Below are 21,562 nucleotides of genomic sequence, written 5' to 3'. Positions count from 1 at the left end.
CCCCATTTACTGAACATCCACAGGCAATATCCCCGAGATAGACTTGGTGATATCTTTGGTCATGTTTCTCTGGAATCTGGTTAGGTGTGCCAAATAATTAAGCAATCCAAGAGCAAAAGTTGCTGATGTGTAGGCCTGCTTCTTAAATCTGTCCATTGCCCTAGAATCTCTGTTAAGAGGGTGAACAGATGAACTCTCTTCCCATAGCTCTTTCCTAGTGGCTGCCACAACCTCCATAGTATCTATAGGTGGACCCTTGCTCCAGTGTTTCCTGTCCTTAGGCGCAGCTAAGATGTGATGTGCTTTTTTGGGGATTATTTCCACCACATCAGGTTTCTTCCATGTCCATTGAGCCATAAGGTCAATAAAGGGATCAACAGGTGGCAAGGATGATGTTGATCCGGAACCAAAGGCTTCCAAGAAAATTGACTCATCAAAGGGTTTCGGGATGACCAACCCCATCTCTGCGTCATTACTTCAAGTATATCACCAAAAGTAACATCTTCAAAGATGGAGCAAGGGGAACCCTTCCCTTCCTCTAAGTTAGAGTCTTCGGCGAGTGACTATGGAGAAGAATCTGTGTGCTTCTGTTTGCATGTCTGCTTTCTGTGAACACCTTCTGGGGGAGCTGCAGATCATTCTGAATCTGAAGGGAAACTGTGCACTGTAGGACAGATTGGGCGGCGCAGTGGTGCAGCGGTTAATGCTGTTGCCTCACAGCAAGAGGTTCTCCGGTTCGATTCTCGGCTGGGGTGCCTTCTGTGTGGAGTTTGCATGTTCTCCCTGCATTCGCGTGGGTTTCCTCCGGGTACTCCGGTTTCCTCCCACATTCTAAAGACATGCTTCTGGAGCATTTCTCCCCGGGCCTCCACTGAAAACAGGATTTGTGGAACCTAGTCGGACTTTCCCGGTCAACAAATGTTAAATAAATAAATAAATAAATAAATAAATAAACTGACAAAGCAAATTAACTCAGAATCCCTTCAGACTGGCTGCCTCTGTATGACAAGGTGATGAGGTGAGGGAGCAGATCCTGGCTGGGTCTTGGGTTGAGCCATACTAGTTGGAGACTCTTTCTCTTTGAAGCTTGCCAAAACCATTTCAAAAGCTTTCAAGGCTGAGGCCACCACCAGCACTGAGGATACTCTTCAATTCAAGGTAGGAAGTGAACCCTTAGTACCAATGACTCCTGGCCCCAAAGATGACCTTGGATCTGAGCTATCTAGGGCCAAATCCACAGGAGGGAGGGTTGGCATGGAGAATCTTGGTGTTGACTCGCTTCCCCAGAACTTGGCACTGAAGCTTTGTCTTGAGTCTCCTCTCAATCCAATGGCATCAGTGTCGAAAGAGATAGAGAAGCAGTCAGCATCAAAGCTGTCAGCAGCTCTGGTGCTAATAAAGGTGCTCTGGTTCCAGTTGGACCCAATAACACCAGACCCAAAGGACAGATCAGTATGGACTCAGAAAATGGAGGGGTACAATGGCCAGTGTTCAGTAGCTTCTCATGTGATGTACCGGGATAACCCTAAGATGGATTTGCATCCATCTACAAAAAAATGAAGATTATCCAAAATATACAGCCCTACTCTCAATAACTAATATCAATACTAATACTATTACAATATAATTTTTTTAAACTACAACAGATTCTGCCAAAAGGCTGAAAAAACGCAGAAGAAAAAGATAGAACAGCAACAACTGCACTAGCAAACTAACTAAAAGCTACACCAAGCACTATCTAGAAACAAGAAAAGGAGACAAAGCTCTCAAGGTAGGAGAAGGAGTTAGCCTTGATCCACAAAGGATACAGTGCACTGTAGGACAGATTGTTCACATGTCTGATGGCTTCAAGCAGCAAATGAGATCTGACCAGTTGAGCTAGAGTCCAGGGTGTGACGCCCCACCACTGGCCCAGAAATCAAGGAGCCTCAATCCTCACCACTGGAAACAATAAGGGACGTATACTGGGAGGATGACAGGTACACACACAGTATTTCCAGATGCAGCTTTCTGCATCAAGGGCAATTTCCCTTAACAGTACACAGAGACCACAGTCAGTCCAGGGCTGACTTCTCCCTCTTTCTCCAAATCCCAAATAAGACTCCCCACTGGCACAGCTATAGGGTTAAAATCTCTGCTGAGTGGTCAAGCCAAGACCTCCGGTACCCTCTCTGTTCGTGTCCCTGCCCAAGTAGCTGACACACACATGCACACACACACATACACACACACACACGCACACACACACACACACACACACACACACACACACACACACGCATGCACACACAGACACATACACACACACACACACACACACACACACACACCCACACACACCTGGGAAAGGCTGTCACAGGTTTACTAGCTATGTCCCCTTCTGCCCAGACTATAAAATAGTAATTACTGTCACCAGACAGCTCCTTATCAGCTACTTTAAGGCCCTTAACAAAGGCTGTCCAATCTTACTGTGTAATGTTACTATCAATACAAATGGTAGTTGGACCAACAGCACAGCTATTAGGAGTGGCTTACACAGTGTCACCATATAAATATACACGTACTCTCAGAGCTTAAATATGTATAGACAAATCAGCCACAATGAAAGGTTTAAATATATTTAATAATAAATAATAAAAGAACAAGAAAATACTCAGTATATATTTACAGTGATATCAGAGTTCAAAATCACAGGGAATATTTAAAACAACATTGCAGGACAGTCTCAAATAAATAAAGAAAAATATCTAAAATAAGCCTTGCTATATTCCTGACTATTATCTAAGAGAATTAAACTGTTCTCCAGACTTATTTATTTACTCATAGCAAGGCAGATGTGTGGTGAATGGATCTTGATATTGTCCTGTCAAAGACAGAATACAAAATGCTCAGTCTCTCTCAGAGAGTGGTTAAATTAATATCTCAAATATTACTGCTGTGACAGCTTGAGGAATGGCATCATTTCTTGTCATCTGATTCTATCCCAGATAAAACCCTCACTGCTGAAAGCTAGCAGTATTTAGCATCTACCTGTGAAAATACATACACAAGGGCTTTCCTCAGATCTTTGCAGATCCTGGAAGTCATAAAACAATATAACACTTCCAAGACAATACAGAAAACTTCTCAGCACACACATTGGGTCTGTTGCTGTACTGAAACTGAAAGAAAACATCTTTTTTGGCACAGCCATAAAGTAATTTAATTTTAGCTATTTTTCTGAAGTTTTGCAAGTTAACCTTCTGTATTCCAATTTCCTCTATTAAAATATATACATTTAAACAGTTACAATAGTGTATGTACATTTCCATTCTGTTCCAATAGGATACAATGTGGATGCATTTCAAACAGCACTTGTAAAATACCTCTTCAGCACACGTCTGTACAAATCATCTTATATGACATACAGCTCTAATTCATTTGTAACACAAACATCTTATATGAAGAATGTTGACATTCACAACTGACACATAACCATTTAAAAAATTCCAGACAGCTGTGCTGGCAGCATCTCCCTTTGTCACACTTCTATATAAATCATGTTGATACTCACAAATGACATATAATTATTTACAAAATTCCAGAGAGGTGTGCTGGCACCATTTCCCTCTGTCACACTTCTATATAAATCATGTTGATATTCACAAATGACATATAATTATTTACAAAATTCCAGCTAGCTGTGCTGGCAGTACCTCCTTTGTCACACAGGGAATTGTGGGTAGGGAAGGAGTCAGAGCTCTGGATCCAAAGAAGGTTCAGAGTCGGTGTCAAAGTCAGATGTGGTCAGATCTGACAACTCTTATGTTTGAAACAGATGAAAATAGACAACATTGGATGTACTCAGTTTTACTTCTATGGATATTCTGTTGTTTGTTCTTATCACTTTCATTACAATGTACAGGCACCCTAATTGACAGATGACCTGCTTATTCTTAATCCTATAGACCAAATAAGGTTACAATTAGTTTTTACAGATTTGTTATAAAATTTCTAACATGGTTTAACTTCAGAGCCACAACCAGTACTAGGCAACCTAGGCAGCTGCCTAAAGCTCATGTTGGCTGGCGGGGGGGCATTCCGCTATAAAAAAATTAAAAAAAACGAATTCTGTATACCAAAACACCAAGCACCTGAATCCTTAGCATTGTACTGATGTCATCTTCAGCACAGCCATTAGGGATTTACTTAGGAGATGCTTGCATACTTTTCCAGGAGACTGGCAACAAAACAGGGAGATGTGCAAGAGCAGATTGGAATTTTTCATCTGTGTGAGGGGGGGCTATTCATAATAGCAAGCCCCATTCCAGTGAATGCACTTTTCCATTTAGAGCAATTAAGCATGCATTTGTTTGTGTGTGAGTGTGTGTGTGTAAAATTCCCTAATTAGGGACACTGTCTAGTTAAGTGACTTTGCACAGAGTCAAAATATGAACCTTAATTATTGGCAGTCAAGTGCCTTAAACCTCCACACCAGCTGCCAGATCTCCTTTAATTTAACTTTTTTTTTTTGTAAATCACTGAGGACAACATTCTGTCACTGTCAGTCACAGAGTTGTGCTGTTCATAGTCAATTCCAATGGTGCAATAGGAAGCACACTTGCTTTTGTTACAGAATGCTAGGGGTTCTCTTCCCACACAAGGTAGATTGATTGCTGACACTACAGTGCAATATAAGGGGGTGGGGTGCTACACCTCTGAGTGTGTCATCCTTTGGATGAGATGCCTAGTAACGATGAACCTGTTGTCAGTTTCCACGCCATTCCCTATTGCATATCACCAGCACACAATATTTTTTAATGTAACATAGACATTTTCATCATCATGATAGGCATTTTATTCTTCAAAGGCAGCAGGCAGTGCATTTGTAGATGAAGCATTGAAATGCAAATTTGCTTGCCAGTAGCAACCTTTGCATTAATAATAGTTCTCTTTAATGTGGAATTGTGTAGATGACTTTTACTTCTGCAAAGATTATGCATATTGACCAGTCTTGGTGGATTATAATGACAGCCATTTGAGTGGCCTTTTATGGTTGAAATATTCTAAAATGGGTAGTTTTGTCATTATTAGTTTATACATTTAGTTTCACTGCTTAATGGAAAAAATGTTCAAAACTACAAATTTAAAACACACTGTTGCAAGTGTTGCTAAGTGGTGGTGTATTAAACAAGAAATATAATTTAATACAATCAGGAAGGTGAATCAAACAACATATTTATGCATGGTTCTACAAATGTGTGCAGGGGTCCCATAGTTTGAAAACAACCCAAAGGTACATTTAATCCACTACTGGCCAGATGGATTTCAAAGCAGTTTCAATGAATGTATGTTTCAAGAGCAGATGTTTACTGTTGCTAATGCTTAGACTGCTTCCATTGTGAGAATGTAGTGCTTTGTTTAGTAAATGCCTATCAGTTTTTATCCTATAAAATTTTAAATAAAGGGTTTACATTAAATCCAAGTATCTGTAATCGCTGTAGAAGTAAAGAAGAAAATAGTGCAAACACTGGCATGTTTAAACAGTCCTTACAGTAAATAGAGGGAGAGAAAGCTAATTTATGGGACTCTGGAATGGCTGCAGAGGGGCACTAATTCATTATCCTGCCTAGGGCCCCATTTGAACATGCTTCAGCTCTATTTTACCTTATTCAAGGTCAGATTCAGATGATGAATCCAACATACAGAATTCAAGAGTTCAGTAAAATGAGCCCAATGTACTTCCTCATATATTTCCACTGTAAGACTCAACAGAATATCTTCATTTCACATGATTTGTCATTGTCCTAAGCAGTGGTCCCAACTGAAGCATTCAGTCACTGTTGGGTTGAGAAAATACATTCCTCCTAACCTAGATCTGCTCTTGCTGGGTTGGCTCATTCTGAGATTACAAATTACAGCCACACAGAGGAAAACATCTGCATTCCAGAAAGCTGAGTCACAGTTTATCAATAAGTGAGGGATGTGAAAAAAAAAAAGAAATCAGTTTTTTCTAATAAACCTTTTAAATCCTTTAATTTCTTCACAATATGTTAGTTTATTTCAAAGCCTCTACTCACTCACTCTCCTCTCTCTGTATGCGTGTATGTGTGTGTTTGTGTGTGTGTGTGTGTGTGTGTGTGTGTGTGTGTGTGTGTGTGTGTGTGTGTGTGTGTGTGTGTGTATATATATATATATATATATATATATATATATATATATATATATATATATACACACACACATATGGATCCCTATCACTTTATTGAACTTCCAAAACTCCAAAGACCATATGGCCAATACCATATGGTCGAAGTTTTGGAACTCTGAACACTTTCTATGGAGATCGCCATATAGTGCGGAACTCAGGATTTGCCATTTTCTTCACTGTAGTGCAATCTTGGAGTTGGTATATTTAAGTAGCAAGGGGTGTGGGGGTAAAAATGATATGGAAATATGCTGTCCATTTAGTGGATAAGACACTTTTCTTTGTATATAGAAAGCAATGAAGATCCTGCTATCTTTGAGACCAAGAGCAGGGGTCAGGAAATCTAATAACTATTCATTTTGTGTGTACCAGAACTTTAGGCCATAGTTGTTAGGACCTAGCTCACTGACAGAATTATAAGTGTTTGCCATTAGTAATGCTTTCCCCTGTTAATTATGTAAAACTATATGCTAGTATGCTGTGACTGATCTGGATCAGCTTTGCTACTGATGTAACAGAACTAGCTATAGAGTTGGAACCATGTGTAACCCTAACCCCCCTTATATGTACTTGCATGTCTACATATGCTTAATTTTTTATGTTAAACTTTTATTAAGGCTTTTTATAAATGTGTTCCGTTGCCTCAGAAATCTTTTCTGCATGTGTCAACATATTTTGCATTTCTTGTTCTTACATATTATGTGTTTACTTTTGGAAATTTTCACTTTAATTCTCCTCTCCAGATAATATCTGCTCATTAAGATTAAACATGATAAAGCAATTTAATGTACAAATAAGTACTTTTTTCCACAAACAACAGAGAGGTGCTAATTACCTGTTTAAGGATCAGGGAAAACAAGGCAATGAACTCTCCCAGTATCACCATATTAGTTGGGGGTACCAGAAGCTCTTCAAAAGTGGTATTTACAAATTCTTAACATGGAATAGCCACCAAAAAGAATCCTGCATCTTATGATCTCAAGTTTGGCATATTTAAGAGGGTTGTTACTTTCTAATGTTTTTCTTGAGTTGCAGCTCATGGCAAAAGCCACGCCATTACAGCCTGTTCATGTGTAATATAGCAGTAAGTACCAGTCCAGAATAGTAGCATCCAAACTGGGAAAGTAATCACAGTCATTCCTAAGTTGGGGATACACAAACAAGGTCTGATGCTGCATTAAGATCAGAAATTATTTGAAGTCTAAAATGGGCTTTTATAGAGATTTCTACCATACATTCATATATTATGCCGATTAATATCTGACACTGTGTAGCCCCTCCACTGCAGTGAGCAATGTAACCCTAACTGCACCCTTTATGAGCCAGATTCGTCTAGTGAGTATGATGTGCCGAGATCAATTCAGCCACCCAAGGATGAAGGAATGCAATCTGTCCCACTGTACCAATGCCATCTGGTGGGCATCTAATGGTATTGCAGCAGGGAGTAGCCAAAAATGCCAGGCAGTTCAGCATGTTAAACAGTCTAGAAACACCATAGTTGGGGATTCAGTGTAAGCGTGTGGGATCATTTCAGACTGCCAAGCAGTATAGTAAATGAGGATTTGGGAATGGGAGGGAGAAGCACATATACATCACTGGAACCACGATTTTAGATGCTACTCTAGCAAGACATGCAAGGGGAGAAGAGGGGATAGGGAAAAATGCGCTACAAGCCAGTAGGATGACCTACTACTGGCCAGCTTTCACCTCTAGTACAGCTACCAGGCCAGTACAATCAGATAATAGAGTGGCCAGTAATTAGATGAGTGGAGCTGATGGTTGGCAAGTGGAGAGACAGAAAAAAAGGCAGAGAAGAAAACATCTGAAACTAAACTTTGTTACTAGACTAAAAGTCAGACACTATATTCCTGTGGTAGGAATATAACTTTACTAACGACAGGACTGGAATATGATATTTAACTAACCTTTATTCCCTTTGGAGGATATCTGTACATGAAATCGCTTTTACGTAGTACACTGTTCCATTCATTGAGTTCAGAAGTACTTCCAGCAGAAGGAGTTCCCCTAAAATGAAGACAAATGTTTTATTACATGTGCACTGATTGCTTGCACCAGTAATACTAAGCTTCTTAGTAGACCTGCCTGTTTTAAAGGGCAACTCGTGAGTTTTGGTTTGCTTAATTCTTAGCTCCAGCTTTCCCTTTATGTATATACTTTGTACTTTGCAATGCAGACCTAGAGAACAGTTATGATTATTAAAGGTTTTATCTGTTGAGCTGTCACTTATATAGACAAAGTACAAGTAAAAGAGCTTTTTTATTATAAAATTATGACAATGGCATGTGATTATCCCTAAGAAAGTCAGGCTTTATATTACATTATCTAAACCAACCACAAAGTAAAAATATGTCATCTACATGACAAATACAGAAACTACAGCAACAAACTTAAATTCATAACTTTTTATTCTAAATATCATACAGTTAGCTATAAAGCGTATCGGTCTCTTTCTGAGACTTGTAAGTAAAACCTCCCTGAAGTTGGGTATTACCATCTTCAATAAATTTTTTGATGAAAAAAATGTGTTGTTTTGCATTTTATTTTGCTGAATGTTCCTGCAGATGAAAATCCCTGCCATGACATCATGAAAGACCAAACCCACAATGCCCCACTACCTAAGTTCATATATGGTCTATTACATTTCTGTGCTAAATGCATTAGTAGAAGCTTCTTACTTTATAGAAAGAAAATATGTCAACTAGGTTTAGCAAGTGAATCATAATACATGATGTGACAAAGAAGCTGCTCTTCTGAAGACGTTGTTTATGATCACTCAGAATGCTTTGAAAATATATATAAATTGTTACTAAACACCTAACATGACATCATTTTGTGGGTATAGTTATAGAAAAAATGAGTAAACAATGAAATTAAACAATCAAGTTACACATACTAATTCTCTTTTTTTATAAAATCATTTACAACTTTAACATGATGAGTATAACTGGAAATGAAATTAATTGTAAAACAAAGTACTTCAGAATGTGACCAATACACCTTATGTAATTCAGATGTTTATATAAATACTAATTTGCATACCATCAACATGTATAAAAATAAAAAGCAAAGTAGTTTTTTTGGAAGCATATACTGCATTAATACTAAACTATGAATATGTACATGGGTGAAGAGGTGATAAACTACAGCTAGAAAAATGTCAATAACCCTAAAATAATTTCTGATAAATTTAATTAACTCCAGGTTTGAGATACCTATAGCCACCTCAAAACATGACTGTTAACAGTGATTTCTTGATGACTATAACTACATATGGATGTTAGAGGAAATTCCTGTCGACATTGTAACTGTCTGTAAATCAAGATGGCAAAAAGTATACAAGTCAGACCTATCGCTTAAGGCTGTAGCTTGTTCACAGAGTTTTGACTCAGCTACCATAACTGACCACTTACAGAAGAAGCAAGGTAGGTTAATACTGAAATGGTCAGGGTTTACAAAACAAAAAATCTAGGAAAAAAATACAAGTGATAGCAGCAAAAGTTTAAGTTCAGTTCAGTGTCTGGCCAGTTCATTATTTAACCATGGATATTAGCACCATGCAACAGTTGGCCCTCTCAGACAAGGTGAAATGCATAGTCCTGATTACCACGCTTATGATGCTACAGTCTGCTACATAATGATACATTTCCCTTGAAAACAGAAGAACCCCATAAGACTTTGTAATGCACCCTTTAAGTTTATTTAATATTCTCTCATCCATCTTATCTTCTCTCCTCACCTTTACCCACCTCATCCCTTGACTTTGCCTTCCTGGATGCCTCTATGGATTTAATTTCTGCCACTCATTCCACCAATCCATTCAATGAGTCCATAACCTATTCTATGGAGAAGTACTATCAAACACCTAAGGAGTACTAGGTAAGTAAATCTGTAGTCTGTGCCAACCCCCCCCCCCCCACCCTCACCCCATCCTTCCTTTTCTTGATGATGTCTTGATATCTTCCTGACATGGTCTTGTATACCCATATCATTTCCTCATTGCTTCTTTTGACCTCTAGTGAGAATAAGTCCATCTCCACTAGTTTCTGGTCATAATATCCTATCCCCTTTCTCTCGTAGGTCTTTCTGATAACTTGCCTCTGGACTCCTTCCAGCAGCCTGAATATCTTTTTCCTTATATGACATCCAAAAGCTGCTCACTTCTCAGGGTGTGGTCTGTCAAAGCACTGTACAGTAAAATCATCACCTATTTGCCTCTAGACTCTACCCCCAGAGGATAGATCCCAACATTCTGTTTGCTGCTATCACTGCTATCTCACACTGCACCTTGTGGTCAGTAAAGGTATGATCAACACTCCACAGATCATAGTCTTGCTCTGCTGTTATTACCTTCATTTTTCAACCTAGCTGTATATCATACTAGGACTGCTGTGGATTAGTTGCAGCACTTTGCATTTGTCTGCACTCAGCCTTAACCTCCATCTTTCTGCCACTTGTTCGGCCTTTCCAAAGCCTTTCTCAGACTCTTCCTCCATCTTCTACTGCCAGATCTAGCTTTGTGTCAACAGATCAAGTCTGTTAGCTTTTCTGTCAAGTATGTATGAAATAAACCCAGTGCAGAGTACTAAACTCAGGGCTAATACTTGTGTTACTCTTGTAGCTACTTGGGCTCAGTAAAGGGAACTAGGTGTCAGAGGGCAAAACTGGCAAATGCTAGTCAGGTAGCAGTGAAGTCACACCATTTAGAAATGTCAGTCAGATGGTAGTGTAGCAGTGAGATTCAGAAATGCCAGTCAGATGGTAGTGCAGTGCCAGCATTCAGAAATGTCAGTCAGATGGCAGTGCAGTACCAACATTTAGAAATGCAAGTCAAATGGTATTGCAGTACCAACATTCAGAAATGCCAGTCAGATGGTAGTGCAGTACCAACATTCAAAATGCCAGTCAGATTATACTGCAGTACCAATATTCAGAAAAGCCAATCAGATGGAGCACAGTACCGGCATTTAGAAATCCCAGTCAGATGGTAGTGCAGTGCCAACATTCAGAAATGCCAGTCAGATGGTAGTGTAGTACCAATATTCAGAAAAGCCAGTCAGATGGTAGTGCACTGCCAACATTCAGTAAAGCCAGTCAGATGGTAGTTCAGTACCAATATATGGAAATGCCAGGCAGATGGCAGTGCAGTGCCAACATTCAGAACTGCCAGCCAGATGGCAGTGTAGTACAATATTTGGAAATGTCAGTCAGATGGTAGTGTATTACCAATATTCAGAAATCCCAGTCAAATGGTAGTGCAGCACCAGCATTCAGAAATGACAGTCAGATGGTAGTGTAGTACCGATATTTAGAAAAGCCAGTCAGATGGTAGCACACTGCCAACATTCAGAACTTCCAGCCAGATGGCAGTGTAGTACAATATTTGGAAATGTCAGTCAGATGGTAGTGTATTACCAATATTTAGAAATCCCAGTCAAATGGTAGTGCAGCACTGGCATTCAGAAATGACAGTCAGATGATAGTGCAGTCCCAGCATTTAGAAATTACAGTCAGATGGCAGTGCAGTGCCAACATTCAGAAATGCCAGCCAGATGGTAGGGCAGTACCAATATTTGGAAATACCAATCAGATTGCAATGCAGTGCCAACATTCAGAAATGCTAGTCATCTGGCAGTGCAGTACCAATATATGGAAATGCCAGTCAAATGGTAGTGTAGTACCACCATTCAGAAATTCCAGTCATATGGTAGTGCAGTACCAACATTCAGAAATGCCAGTCAGATGGTAGTGCAGTACCAACATTCAGAAAAGCCAGTCAGATGGTAGTGTAGTACCAATATTCAGAAAAGCCAGTCAGATGGTAGTCCACTGCCAACATTCAGAAAAGCCAGTCAGATGATAATTCAGTACCAATATATGGAAATGCCAGGCAGATGGCAGTGCCGTGCCAACATTCAGAAATGCCAGTCAGATGACAGTGCAGTAGCAACATTCAGAAATGCCAGTCAGATGGAAGTGCAGTACCAACATTCAGAAAAGCCAGTCAGATGGTAGTGTAGTACCATTATTCAGAAATGCCATTCAGATGGTAGTGTATTGCCAATATTCAGAAATCCCAGTCAAATGGTAGTGTAGCACTGGCATTCAGAAATGCCAGTCAGATGGCAGTGCAGTGTCAACATTCAGAAATGACAGCCAGATAGTAGGGCAGTACCAATATTTGGAAATGCCAATCAGATTGCAATGCAGTGCCAACATTCAGAAATGCCAGTCATATGGCATTGCATTACCAACATTCAGAAATGCAAGTTAGATGGCAGTGAAGTACCGAAATTCAAAAAAGCCAGTCAGCTGGTAGTGCAGTATCAATATTCAGAAATGCCAGGAAGATGGCAGTGCAGTTCCAACATTCAGAAATGCCAGTCAGGTGGCAGTGCAGTACCAATATATATATGGAAATGCCAGTCAGATGGTAGAGCAGTACCAACATTCAGAAATGCCAGTCAAATGGTAGTGCCATACCAATATATGGAAATGCCAGTCAAAATGTACAGTAGTACCACCATTCAGAAATTCCAGTAAGATGGTAGTGTAGTACCAACATTCAGAAATGCCTGTCAGATGACAGTGCAGTACCAACATTCAGAAATGCCAGTCAGATGGAAGTGCAGTACCAACATTCAGAAAAGCCAGTCAGATGGTAGTGTAGCACCATTATTCAGAAATGCTAGTCAGATGGTAGTGCAGTACCAACATTCGGAAATGTCAGTCAGATGGTAGTGCAGTACCAATATTCAGAAAAGCAAGTCAAATTGTAGTTCAGTACCAGCATTCAGAAATGCCAGTCAGATGGTAGGGCAGTACCAATATTTGGAAATGCCAATCAGATTGCAATGCAGTGCCAACATTCAGAAATGCTAGTCATCTGGCAGTGCAGTACCAATATATGGAAATGCCAGTCAAATGGTAGTGTAGTACCACCATTCAGAAATTCCAGTCATATGGTAGTGCAGTACCAACATTCAGAAATGCCAGTCAGATGGTAGTGCAGTACCAACATTCAGAAAAGCCAGTCAGATGGTAGTGTAGTACCATTATTCAGAAATGCCAGTCAGATGATAGTGTATTGCCAATATTCAGAAATCCCAGTCAAATGGTAGTGTAGCACTGGCATTCAGAAATGCCAGTCAGATGGCAGTGCAGTGCCAACATTCAGAAATGACAGCCAGATAGTAGGGCAGTACCAATATTTGGAAATGCCAATCAGATTGCAATGCAGTGCCAACATTCAGAAATGCCAGTCATATGGCATTGCAGTACCAACATTCAGAAATGCAAGTTAGATGGTAGTGAAGTACCGACATTCAAAAAAGCCAGTCAGCTGGTAGTGCAGTATCAATATTCAGAAATGCCAGGAAGATGGCGGTGCAGTTCCAACATTCAGAAATGCCAGTCAGATGGAAGTGCAGTACCAACATTCAGAAAAGCCAGTCAGATGGTAGTGTAGTACAAATATTCAGAAAAGCCAGTCAGATGGTAGTCCACTGCCAACATTCAGGAAAGCCAGTCAGATGATAGTTCAGTACCAATATATGGAAATGCCAGTCAGATGACACTGCAGTACCAACATTCAGAAATGCCAGTCAGATGGAAGTGCAGTACCAACATTCAGAAAAGCCAGTCAGATGGTAGTGTAGTACCATTATTCAGAAATGCCAGTCAGATGGTAGTGTATTGCCAATATTCAGAAATCCCAGTCAAATGGTAATGTAGCACCGGCATTCAGAAATGCCAGTCAGATGGCAGTGCAGTGCCAACATTCAGAAATGACAGCCAGATAGTAGGGCAGTACCAATATTTGGAAATGCCAATCAGATTGCAATGCAGTGCCAACATTCAGAAATGCCAGTCATATGGCATTGCAGTACCAACATTCAGAAATGCAAGTTAGATGGTAGTGAAGTACCGACATTCAAAAAAGCCAGTCAGCTGGTAGTGCAGTATCAATATTCAGAAATGCCAGGAAGATGGCAGTGCAGTTCCAACATTCAGAAATGCCAGTCAGGTGGCAGTGCAGTACCAATATATATGGAAATGCCAGTCAGATGGTAGAGCAGTACCAACATTCAGAAATGCCAGTCAAATGGTAGTGCCATACCAATATATGGAAATGCCAGTCAAATTGTACAGTAGTACCACCATTCAGAAATTCCAGTAAGATGGTAGTGTAGTACCAACATTCAGAAATGCCTGTCAGATGACAGTAAAATACCAACATTCAGAAATGCCAGTCAGATGGAAGTGCAGTACCAACATTCAGAAAAGCCAGTCAGATGGTAGTGTAGCACCATTATTCAGAAATGCTAGTCAGATGGTAGTGCAGTACCAACATTCGGAAATGTCAGTCAGATGGTAGTGCAGTACCAATATTCAGAAAAGCAAGTCAAATTGTAGTTCAGTACCAGCATTCAGAAATGCCAGTCAGATGGTAGGGCAGTACCAATATTTGGAAATGCCAATCAGATTGCAATGCAGTGCCAACATTCAGAAATGCTAGTCATCTGGCAGTGCAGTACCAATATATGGAAATGCCAGTCAAATGGTAGTGTAGTACCACCATTCAGAAATTCCAGTCATATGGTAGTGCAGTACCAACATTCAGAAATGCCAGTCAGATGGTAGTGCAGTACCAACATTCAGAAAAGCCAGTCAGATGGTAGTGTAGTACCATTATTCAGAAATGCCAGTCAGATGATAGTGTATTGCCAATATTCAGAAATCCCAGTCAAATGGTAGTGTAGCACTGGCATTCAGAAATGCCAGTCAGATGGCAGTGCAGTGCCAACATTCAGAAATGACAGCCAGATAGTAGGGCAGTACCAATATTTGGAAATGCCAATCAGATTGCAATGCAGTGCCAACATTCAGAAATGCCAGTCATATGGCATTGCAGTACCAACATTCAGAAATGCAAGTTAGATGGTAGTGAAGTACCGACATTCAAAAAAGCCAGTCAGCTGGTAGTGCAGTATCAATATTCAGAAATGCCAGGAAGATGGCAGTGCAGTTCCAACATTCAGAAATGCCAGTCAGATGGAAGTGCAGTACCAACATTCAGAAAAGCCAGTCAGATGGTAGTGTAGTACAAATATTCAGAAAAGCCAGTCAGATGGTAGTCCACTGCCAACATTCAGGAAAGCCAGTCAGATGATAGTTCAGTACCAATATATGGAAATGCCAGTCAGATGACACTGCAGTACCAACATTCAGAAATGCCAGTCAGATGGAAGTGCAGTACCAACATTCAGAAAAGCCAGTCAGATGGTAGTGTAGTACCATTATTCAGAAATGCCAGTCAGATGGTAGTGTATTGCCAATATTCAGAAATCCCAGTCAAATGGTAGTGTAGCACCGGCATTCAGAAATGCCAGTCAGATGGCAGTGCAGTGCCAACATTCAGAAATGACAGCCAGATAGTAGGGCAGTACCAATATTTGGAAATGCCAATCAGATTGCAATGCAGTGCCAACATTCAGAAATGCCAGTCATATGGCATTGCAGTACCAACATTCAGAAATGCAAGTTAGATGGTAGTGAAGTACCGACATTCAAAAAAGCCAGTCAGCTGGTAGTGCAGTATCAATATTCAGAAATGCCAGGAAGATGGCAGTGCAGTTCCAACATTCAGAAATGCCAGTCAGGTGGCAGTGCAGTACCAATATATATGGAAATGCCAGTCAGATGGTAGAGCAGTACCAACATTCAGAAATGCCAGTCAAATGGTAGTGCCATACCAATATATGGAAATGCCAGTCAAATTGTACAGTAGTACCACCATTCAGAAATTCCAGTAAGATGGTAGTGTAGTACCAACATTCAGAAATGCCTGTCAGATGACAGTAAAATACCAACATTCAGAAATGCCAGTCAGATGGAAGTGCAGTACCAACATTCAGAAAAGCCAGTCAGATGGTAGTGTAGCACCATTATTCAGAAATGCCAGTCAGATGGTAGTGCAGTACCAACATTCGGAAATGTCAGTCAGATGGTAGTGCAGTACCAATATTCAGAAAAGCAAGTCAAATTGTAGTTCAGTACCAGCATTCAGAAATGCCAGTCAGATGGTAGGGCAGTACCAATATTTGGAAATGCCAATCAGATTGCAATGCAGTGCCAACATTCAGAAATGCTAGTCATCTGGCAGTGCAGTACCAATATATGGAAATGCCAGTCAAATGGTAGTGTAGTACCACCATTCAGAAATTCCAGTCATATGGTAGTGCAGTACCAACATTCAGAAATGCCAGTCAGATGGTAGTGCAGTACCAACATTCAGAAAAGCCAGTCAGATGGTAGTGTAGTACCATTATTCAGAAATGCCAGTCAGATGGTAGTGTATTGCCAATATTCAGAAATCCCAGTCAAATGGTAGTATAGCACTGGCATTCAGAAATGCCAGTCAGATGGCAGTGCAGTGCCAACATTCAGAAATGACAGCCAGATAGTAGGGCAGTACCAATATTTGGAAATGCCAATCAGATTGCAATGCAGTGCCAACATTCAGAAATGCCAGTCATATGGCATTGCAGTACCAACATTCAGAAATGCAAGTTAGATGGTAGTGAAGTACCGACATTCAAAAAAGCCAGTCAGCTGGTAGTGCAGTATCAATATTCAGAAATGCCAGGAAGATGGCAGTGCAGTTCCAACATTCAGAAATGCCAGTCAGATGGAAGTGCAGTACCAACATTCAGAAAAGCCAGTCAGATGGTAGTGTAGTACCAATATTCGGAAAAGCCAGTCAGATGGTAGTCCACTGCCAACATTCCGGAAAGCCAGTCAGATGATAGTTCAGTACCAATATATGGAAATGCCAGTCAGATGACACTGCAGTACCAACATTCAGAAATGCCAGTCAGATGGAAGTGCAGTACCAACATTCTGAAAAGCCAGTCAGATGGTAGTGTAGTACCATTATTCAGAAATGCCAGTCAGATGGTAGTGTATTGCCAATATTCAGAAATCCCAGTCAAATGGTAGTGTAGCACCGGCATTCAGAAATGCCAGTCAGATGGCAGTGCAGTGCCAACATTCAGAAATGACAGCCAGATAGTAGGGAAGTACCAATATTTGGAAATGCCAATCAGATTGCAATGCAGTGCCAACATTCAGAAATGCCAGTCATATGGCATTGCAGTACCAACATTCAGAAATGAAAGTTAGATGGTAGTGAAGTACCGACATTCAAAAAAGCCAGTCAGCTGGTAGTGCAGTATCAATATTCAGAAATGCCAGGAAGATGGCAGTGCAGTTCCAACATTCAGAAATGCCAGTCAGGTGGCAGTGCAGTACCAATATATATGGAAATGCCAGTCAGATGGTAGAGCAGTACCAATATTCAGAAATGCCAGTCAAATGGTAGTGCCATACCAATATATGGAAATGCCAGTCAAATTGTAGTGTAGTACCACCATTCAGAAATTCCAGTAAGATGGTAGTGTAGTACCAACATTCAGAAATGCCTGTCAGATGACAGTAAAATACCAACATTCAGAAATGCCAGTCAGATGGAAGTGCAGTACCAGCATTCAGAAAAGCCAGTCAGATGGTAGTGTAGCACCATTATTCAGAAATGCCAGTCAGATGGTAGTGCAGTACCAACATTCGGAAATGTCAGTCAGATGGTAGTGCAGTACCAATATTCAGAAAAGCAAGTCAAATTGTAGTTCAGTACCAGCATTCAGAAATGCCAGTCAGATGGTAGGGCAGTACCAATATTTGGAAATGCCAATCAGATTGCAATGCAGTGCCAACATTCAGAAATGCTAGTCATCTGGCAGTGCAGTACCAATATATGGAAATGCCAGTCAAATGGTAGTGTAGTACCACCATTCAGAAATTCCAGTCATATGGTAGTGCAGTACCAACATTCAGAAATGCCAGTCAGATGGTAGTGCAGTACCAACATTCAGAAGAGCCAGTCAGATGGTAGTGTAGTACCATTATTCAGAAATGCCAGTCAGATGGTAGTGTATTGCCAATATTCAGAAATCCCAGTCAAATGGTAGTGTAGCACTGGCATTCAGAAATGCCAGTCAGATGGCAGTGCAGTGCCAACATTCAGAAATGACAGCCAGATAGTAGGGCAGTACCAATATTTGGAAATGCCAATCAGATTGCAATGCAGTGCCAACATTCAGAAATGCCAGTCATATGGCATTGCAGTACCAACATTCAGAAATGCAAGTTAGATGGTAGTGAAGTACCGACATTCAAAAAAGCCAGTCAGCTGGTAGCGCAGTATCAATATTCAGAAATGCCAGGAAGATGGCACTGCAGTTCCAACATTCAGAAATGCCAGTCAGATGGAAGTGCAGTACCAACATTCAGAAAAGCCAGTCAGATGGTAGTGTAGAACCAATATTCAGAAAAGCCAGTCAGATGGTAGTCCACTGCCAACATTCAGGAAAGCCAGTCAGATGATAGTTCAGTACCAATATATGGAAATGCCAGTCAGATGACACTGCAGTACCAACATTCAGAAATGCCAGTCAGATGGAAGTGCAGTACCAACATTCAGAAAAGCCAGTCAGATGGTAGTGTAGTACCATTATTCAGAAATGCCAGTCAGATGGTAGTGTATTGCCAATATTCAGAAATCCCAGTCAAATGGTAGTGTAGCACCGGCATTCAGAAATGCCAGTCAGATGGCAGTGCAGTGCCAACATTCAGAAATGACAGCCAGATAGTAGGGCAGTACCAATATTTGGAAATGCCAATCAGATTGCAATGCAGTGCCAACATTCAGAAATGCCAGTCATATGGCATTGCAGTACCAACATTCAGAAAATAGAAGTTATGTTCTTACCATAACGTTCCATGTTAGTTGTCTTCTTCTCGCCTTCTTCTTGCTGGATGGGTTCGGAGCCGACCTCGGCTCCGACTCGGCCACTCTAAAGCTCGAGAGTTGGTTCCACCGGCTCGAGGCTCCCCTTATATCCCACAATGCTAGGCGAGAGTTACCTCAGATCTCGCTTTGTAAGCTAACCCCAGCTTATAATAGTAACAGTATAACTGTAAAACAGAGTCCACCTCTAACAACAGGAAGAAAGAAGGGTGACCTACATCATGAACCAGGAAATATGCATAATAGCATATGTCTAAGAAAGAGGTGGTAGAAAGAGAGGTCACAATCACAACTCCTCTAGGTCTGTCCAGGCCAGATGGAAGTAGGGTGGGAAGAAGAAGGCGAGAAGAAGACAACTAACATGGAACGTTATGGTAAGAACATAACTTCTATATGTTAAGTTGTCTATCTCGCCTTCATTCTTGCTGGATGGGACCGCGTCCCTAGCACCTTGTCCCGGTGGCCTAACGGAACAGACTCCTGAGAACAGTGGAACCAAAGTTAGCTCTATGCCTAGAAGCTAAATCCAACTTATAATGAGAAATGAAAGTGTGAGGAGTAGCCCAAGTAGCCGCTGCACAAATGGTGTCAATAGGCAGTCTGTCTTGGAAGGCTAAAGAAGTAGCCAAGGCTCTGGTGGAATGGGCCTTAGGTTTATCAGGCAGCTTTTGATGTCTAATTTCATATACAAGGGAAATCAAAGATGTTAGCCATCTGGATAATGATACCTTTGAAACTGAAAGTCCCTTTCTGCTTTCCATAGGAGACAAACAGCTGATCAGATTTTCTGAACTGTTTTGTTCTATCCAAGTAGTACCTCAATTGACGGTGAACATCCAGGCAGTGTAATTTTTGTTCAGACCTATTGGAGTATTCTGGAAAAAGACAGGTAGATCAATGCTTTGATTTAGATTTGACGTGAGACCACCTTAGGCAAAAAGGACGGGTTAGTTCGTAAGATACTCTGTCCTTATGAAACAAAAGATAAGGAGGACGACAGCTGAGTGCTTGAAGCTCTGAAACTCTTCTAGCTGATGTAATAGCTACCAGAAAAGAGTCTTCCATGATAATAATTTTAAAGAACAGGAGACTGCAGGTTCGAAAGGGAGAATCAAAGAAGCAAGAACTAAATTTAGGTCCCAAGGAGAAGGAGGATTTCTTATAGGAGGTCTGAGAAGAAAAACTCCTTTCAAAAAGGCTTTGCAAAGCTTGTGGGACATTAAGGCAGATTCAGAAATACCCACATGAAAGTTAGAAATAGCTGCCAATTGAACTTTAAGTGTAGAGGGAGATGAACCTGCATGGAAGAGTTCAGCTAGAAAATCAAGGACTAATTAGATGGAAGCAGTGAAAGGATCTATGTCCTTTCCTTGAGCCCAATATGTGAAGCGTTTCCACTTACTCAAATAAATCTTCGAGTGGAAGATTTATGGGAAGCTATCAAAATATCTCTAACAGAGTGAGATAATTGAGGAAGCCTGGCTAAGGTTGGAACTGGAGGAACCAAGCAGTGAGGTTCAGAGAGGGGAGGGAGCGATGAAACTGACCCGACTGATGGATCAAAAGATCTGGAACTAGGTCCAGATTCCACGGTCGCTCCAAAAGAAAGCGATGTAGAAAGGGGAACCACACTTGTCGAGGCCAGTAAGGAGCAATGAGGATCAATGAGGCCTTCTGAGCGATAGCTTTCTGTATCACTTGAGAGATTAGTGGGAAGGAGGAAATGCATACAGAAGTCCCGGGCCAAACTTGGACTAGAGCGTCTCTGCTGGGTTGGCCTGGTAAAGGGAATAGAGTGAAATATTCTCTGCACTTGCTGTTTTGGGGAGTAGCAAAAGACCGCAGCAAGGCTGACCCCACTTGAGAAAAATTTCTCTCACTACAGAGTCTTTCAGAGACCACTCGTGAGGCATGAGTATAGCTCTGCTCAACTTGTCCGCAATTTGATTGGACTTCCGGGGATGTGCGTTGCTATCAGAAACCGCTGAGAAGAAATCGCCCATTGCCACAGTCTGAGTGCTTCTCGACACAGGGGTATGACCTGGTTCCGCCTTGTTTGTTGATGTACCACACTACAGACATATTGTCTGTTTGGATTGCAATCGTTCCCAAGGGAAGAGAGTCTTGAAGGGCTTGCAACGCTAAAAGCACTGCTCTCATCTCCAGAACATTTATGTGCAAGTGGCATTAGTTTGGTTGCCATGTGCCTGGACCGTCCTGCCCTGATAATGCCCCCACCCGATCAGGAGGCATCCGTTGTCAGAGTAGCAACCGGAGGAGGTGGAACAAAGGGTCTTCCCAACAAGAGCTGAGGGAAGACATCCACCACATGAGATGATTTTTGCACGCTTGCGTGATCATAATGGTGTGAGACATTGGAAGTTGCTGGTATGACCATTGAGTAAAGAGCATCCATTGAAGGATCCATGTGGAATCTGGCTAATGGAAGCAGAGGTATGGCGCTGCCATAATTCCCAACACTTTCAGAA

General features: G+C 41.0%; 1 protein-coding gene across 1 annotated transcript in view; it reads right to left on the bottom strand.

Annotated features, from left to right (window-relative positions):
- The window catches only part of TSNAXIP1 (translin associated factor X interacting protein 1), a 1,644,878-nt gene that overhangs the window by 1,314,116 nt on the left and 309,200 nt on the right, over positions 1 to 21,562 (bottom strand). The window contains exon 2 of the mRNA XM_044081465.1: positions 8,113 to 8,212. Within this exon, the coding sequence (XP_043937400.1) occupies positions 8,113 to 8,212 (100 nt within the window). The remainder of the gene's footprint in view (positions 1 to 8,112; positions 8,213 to 21,562) is intronic.

Source organism: Protopterus annectens, chromosome 8.part0 (genome assembly GCF_019279795.1).
Source record: "Protopterus annectens isolate FY-2018-M chromosome 8.part0, PAN1.0, whole genome shotgun sequence".
In the NCBI taxonomy this organism is placed as follows: domain Eukaryota; kingdom Metazoa; phylum Chordata; order Ceratodontiformes; family Protopteridae; genus Protopterus; species Protopterus annectens.
Note: the sequence above shows the minus strand (reverse complement) of the source record. Positions and strands in the feature narration are given on the sequence as shown.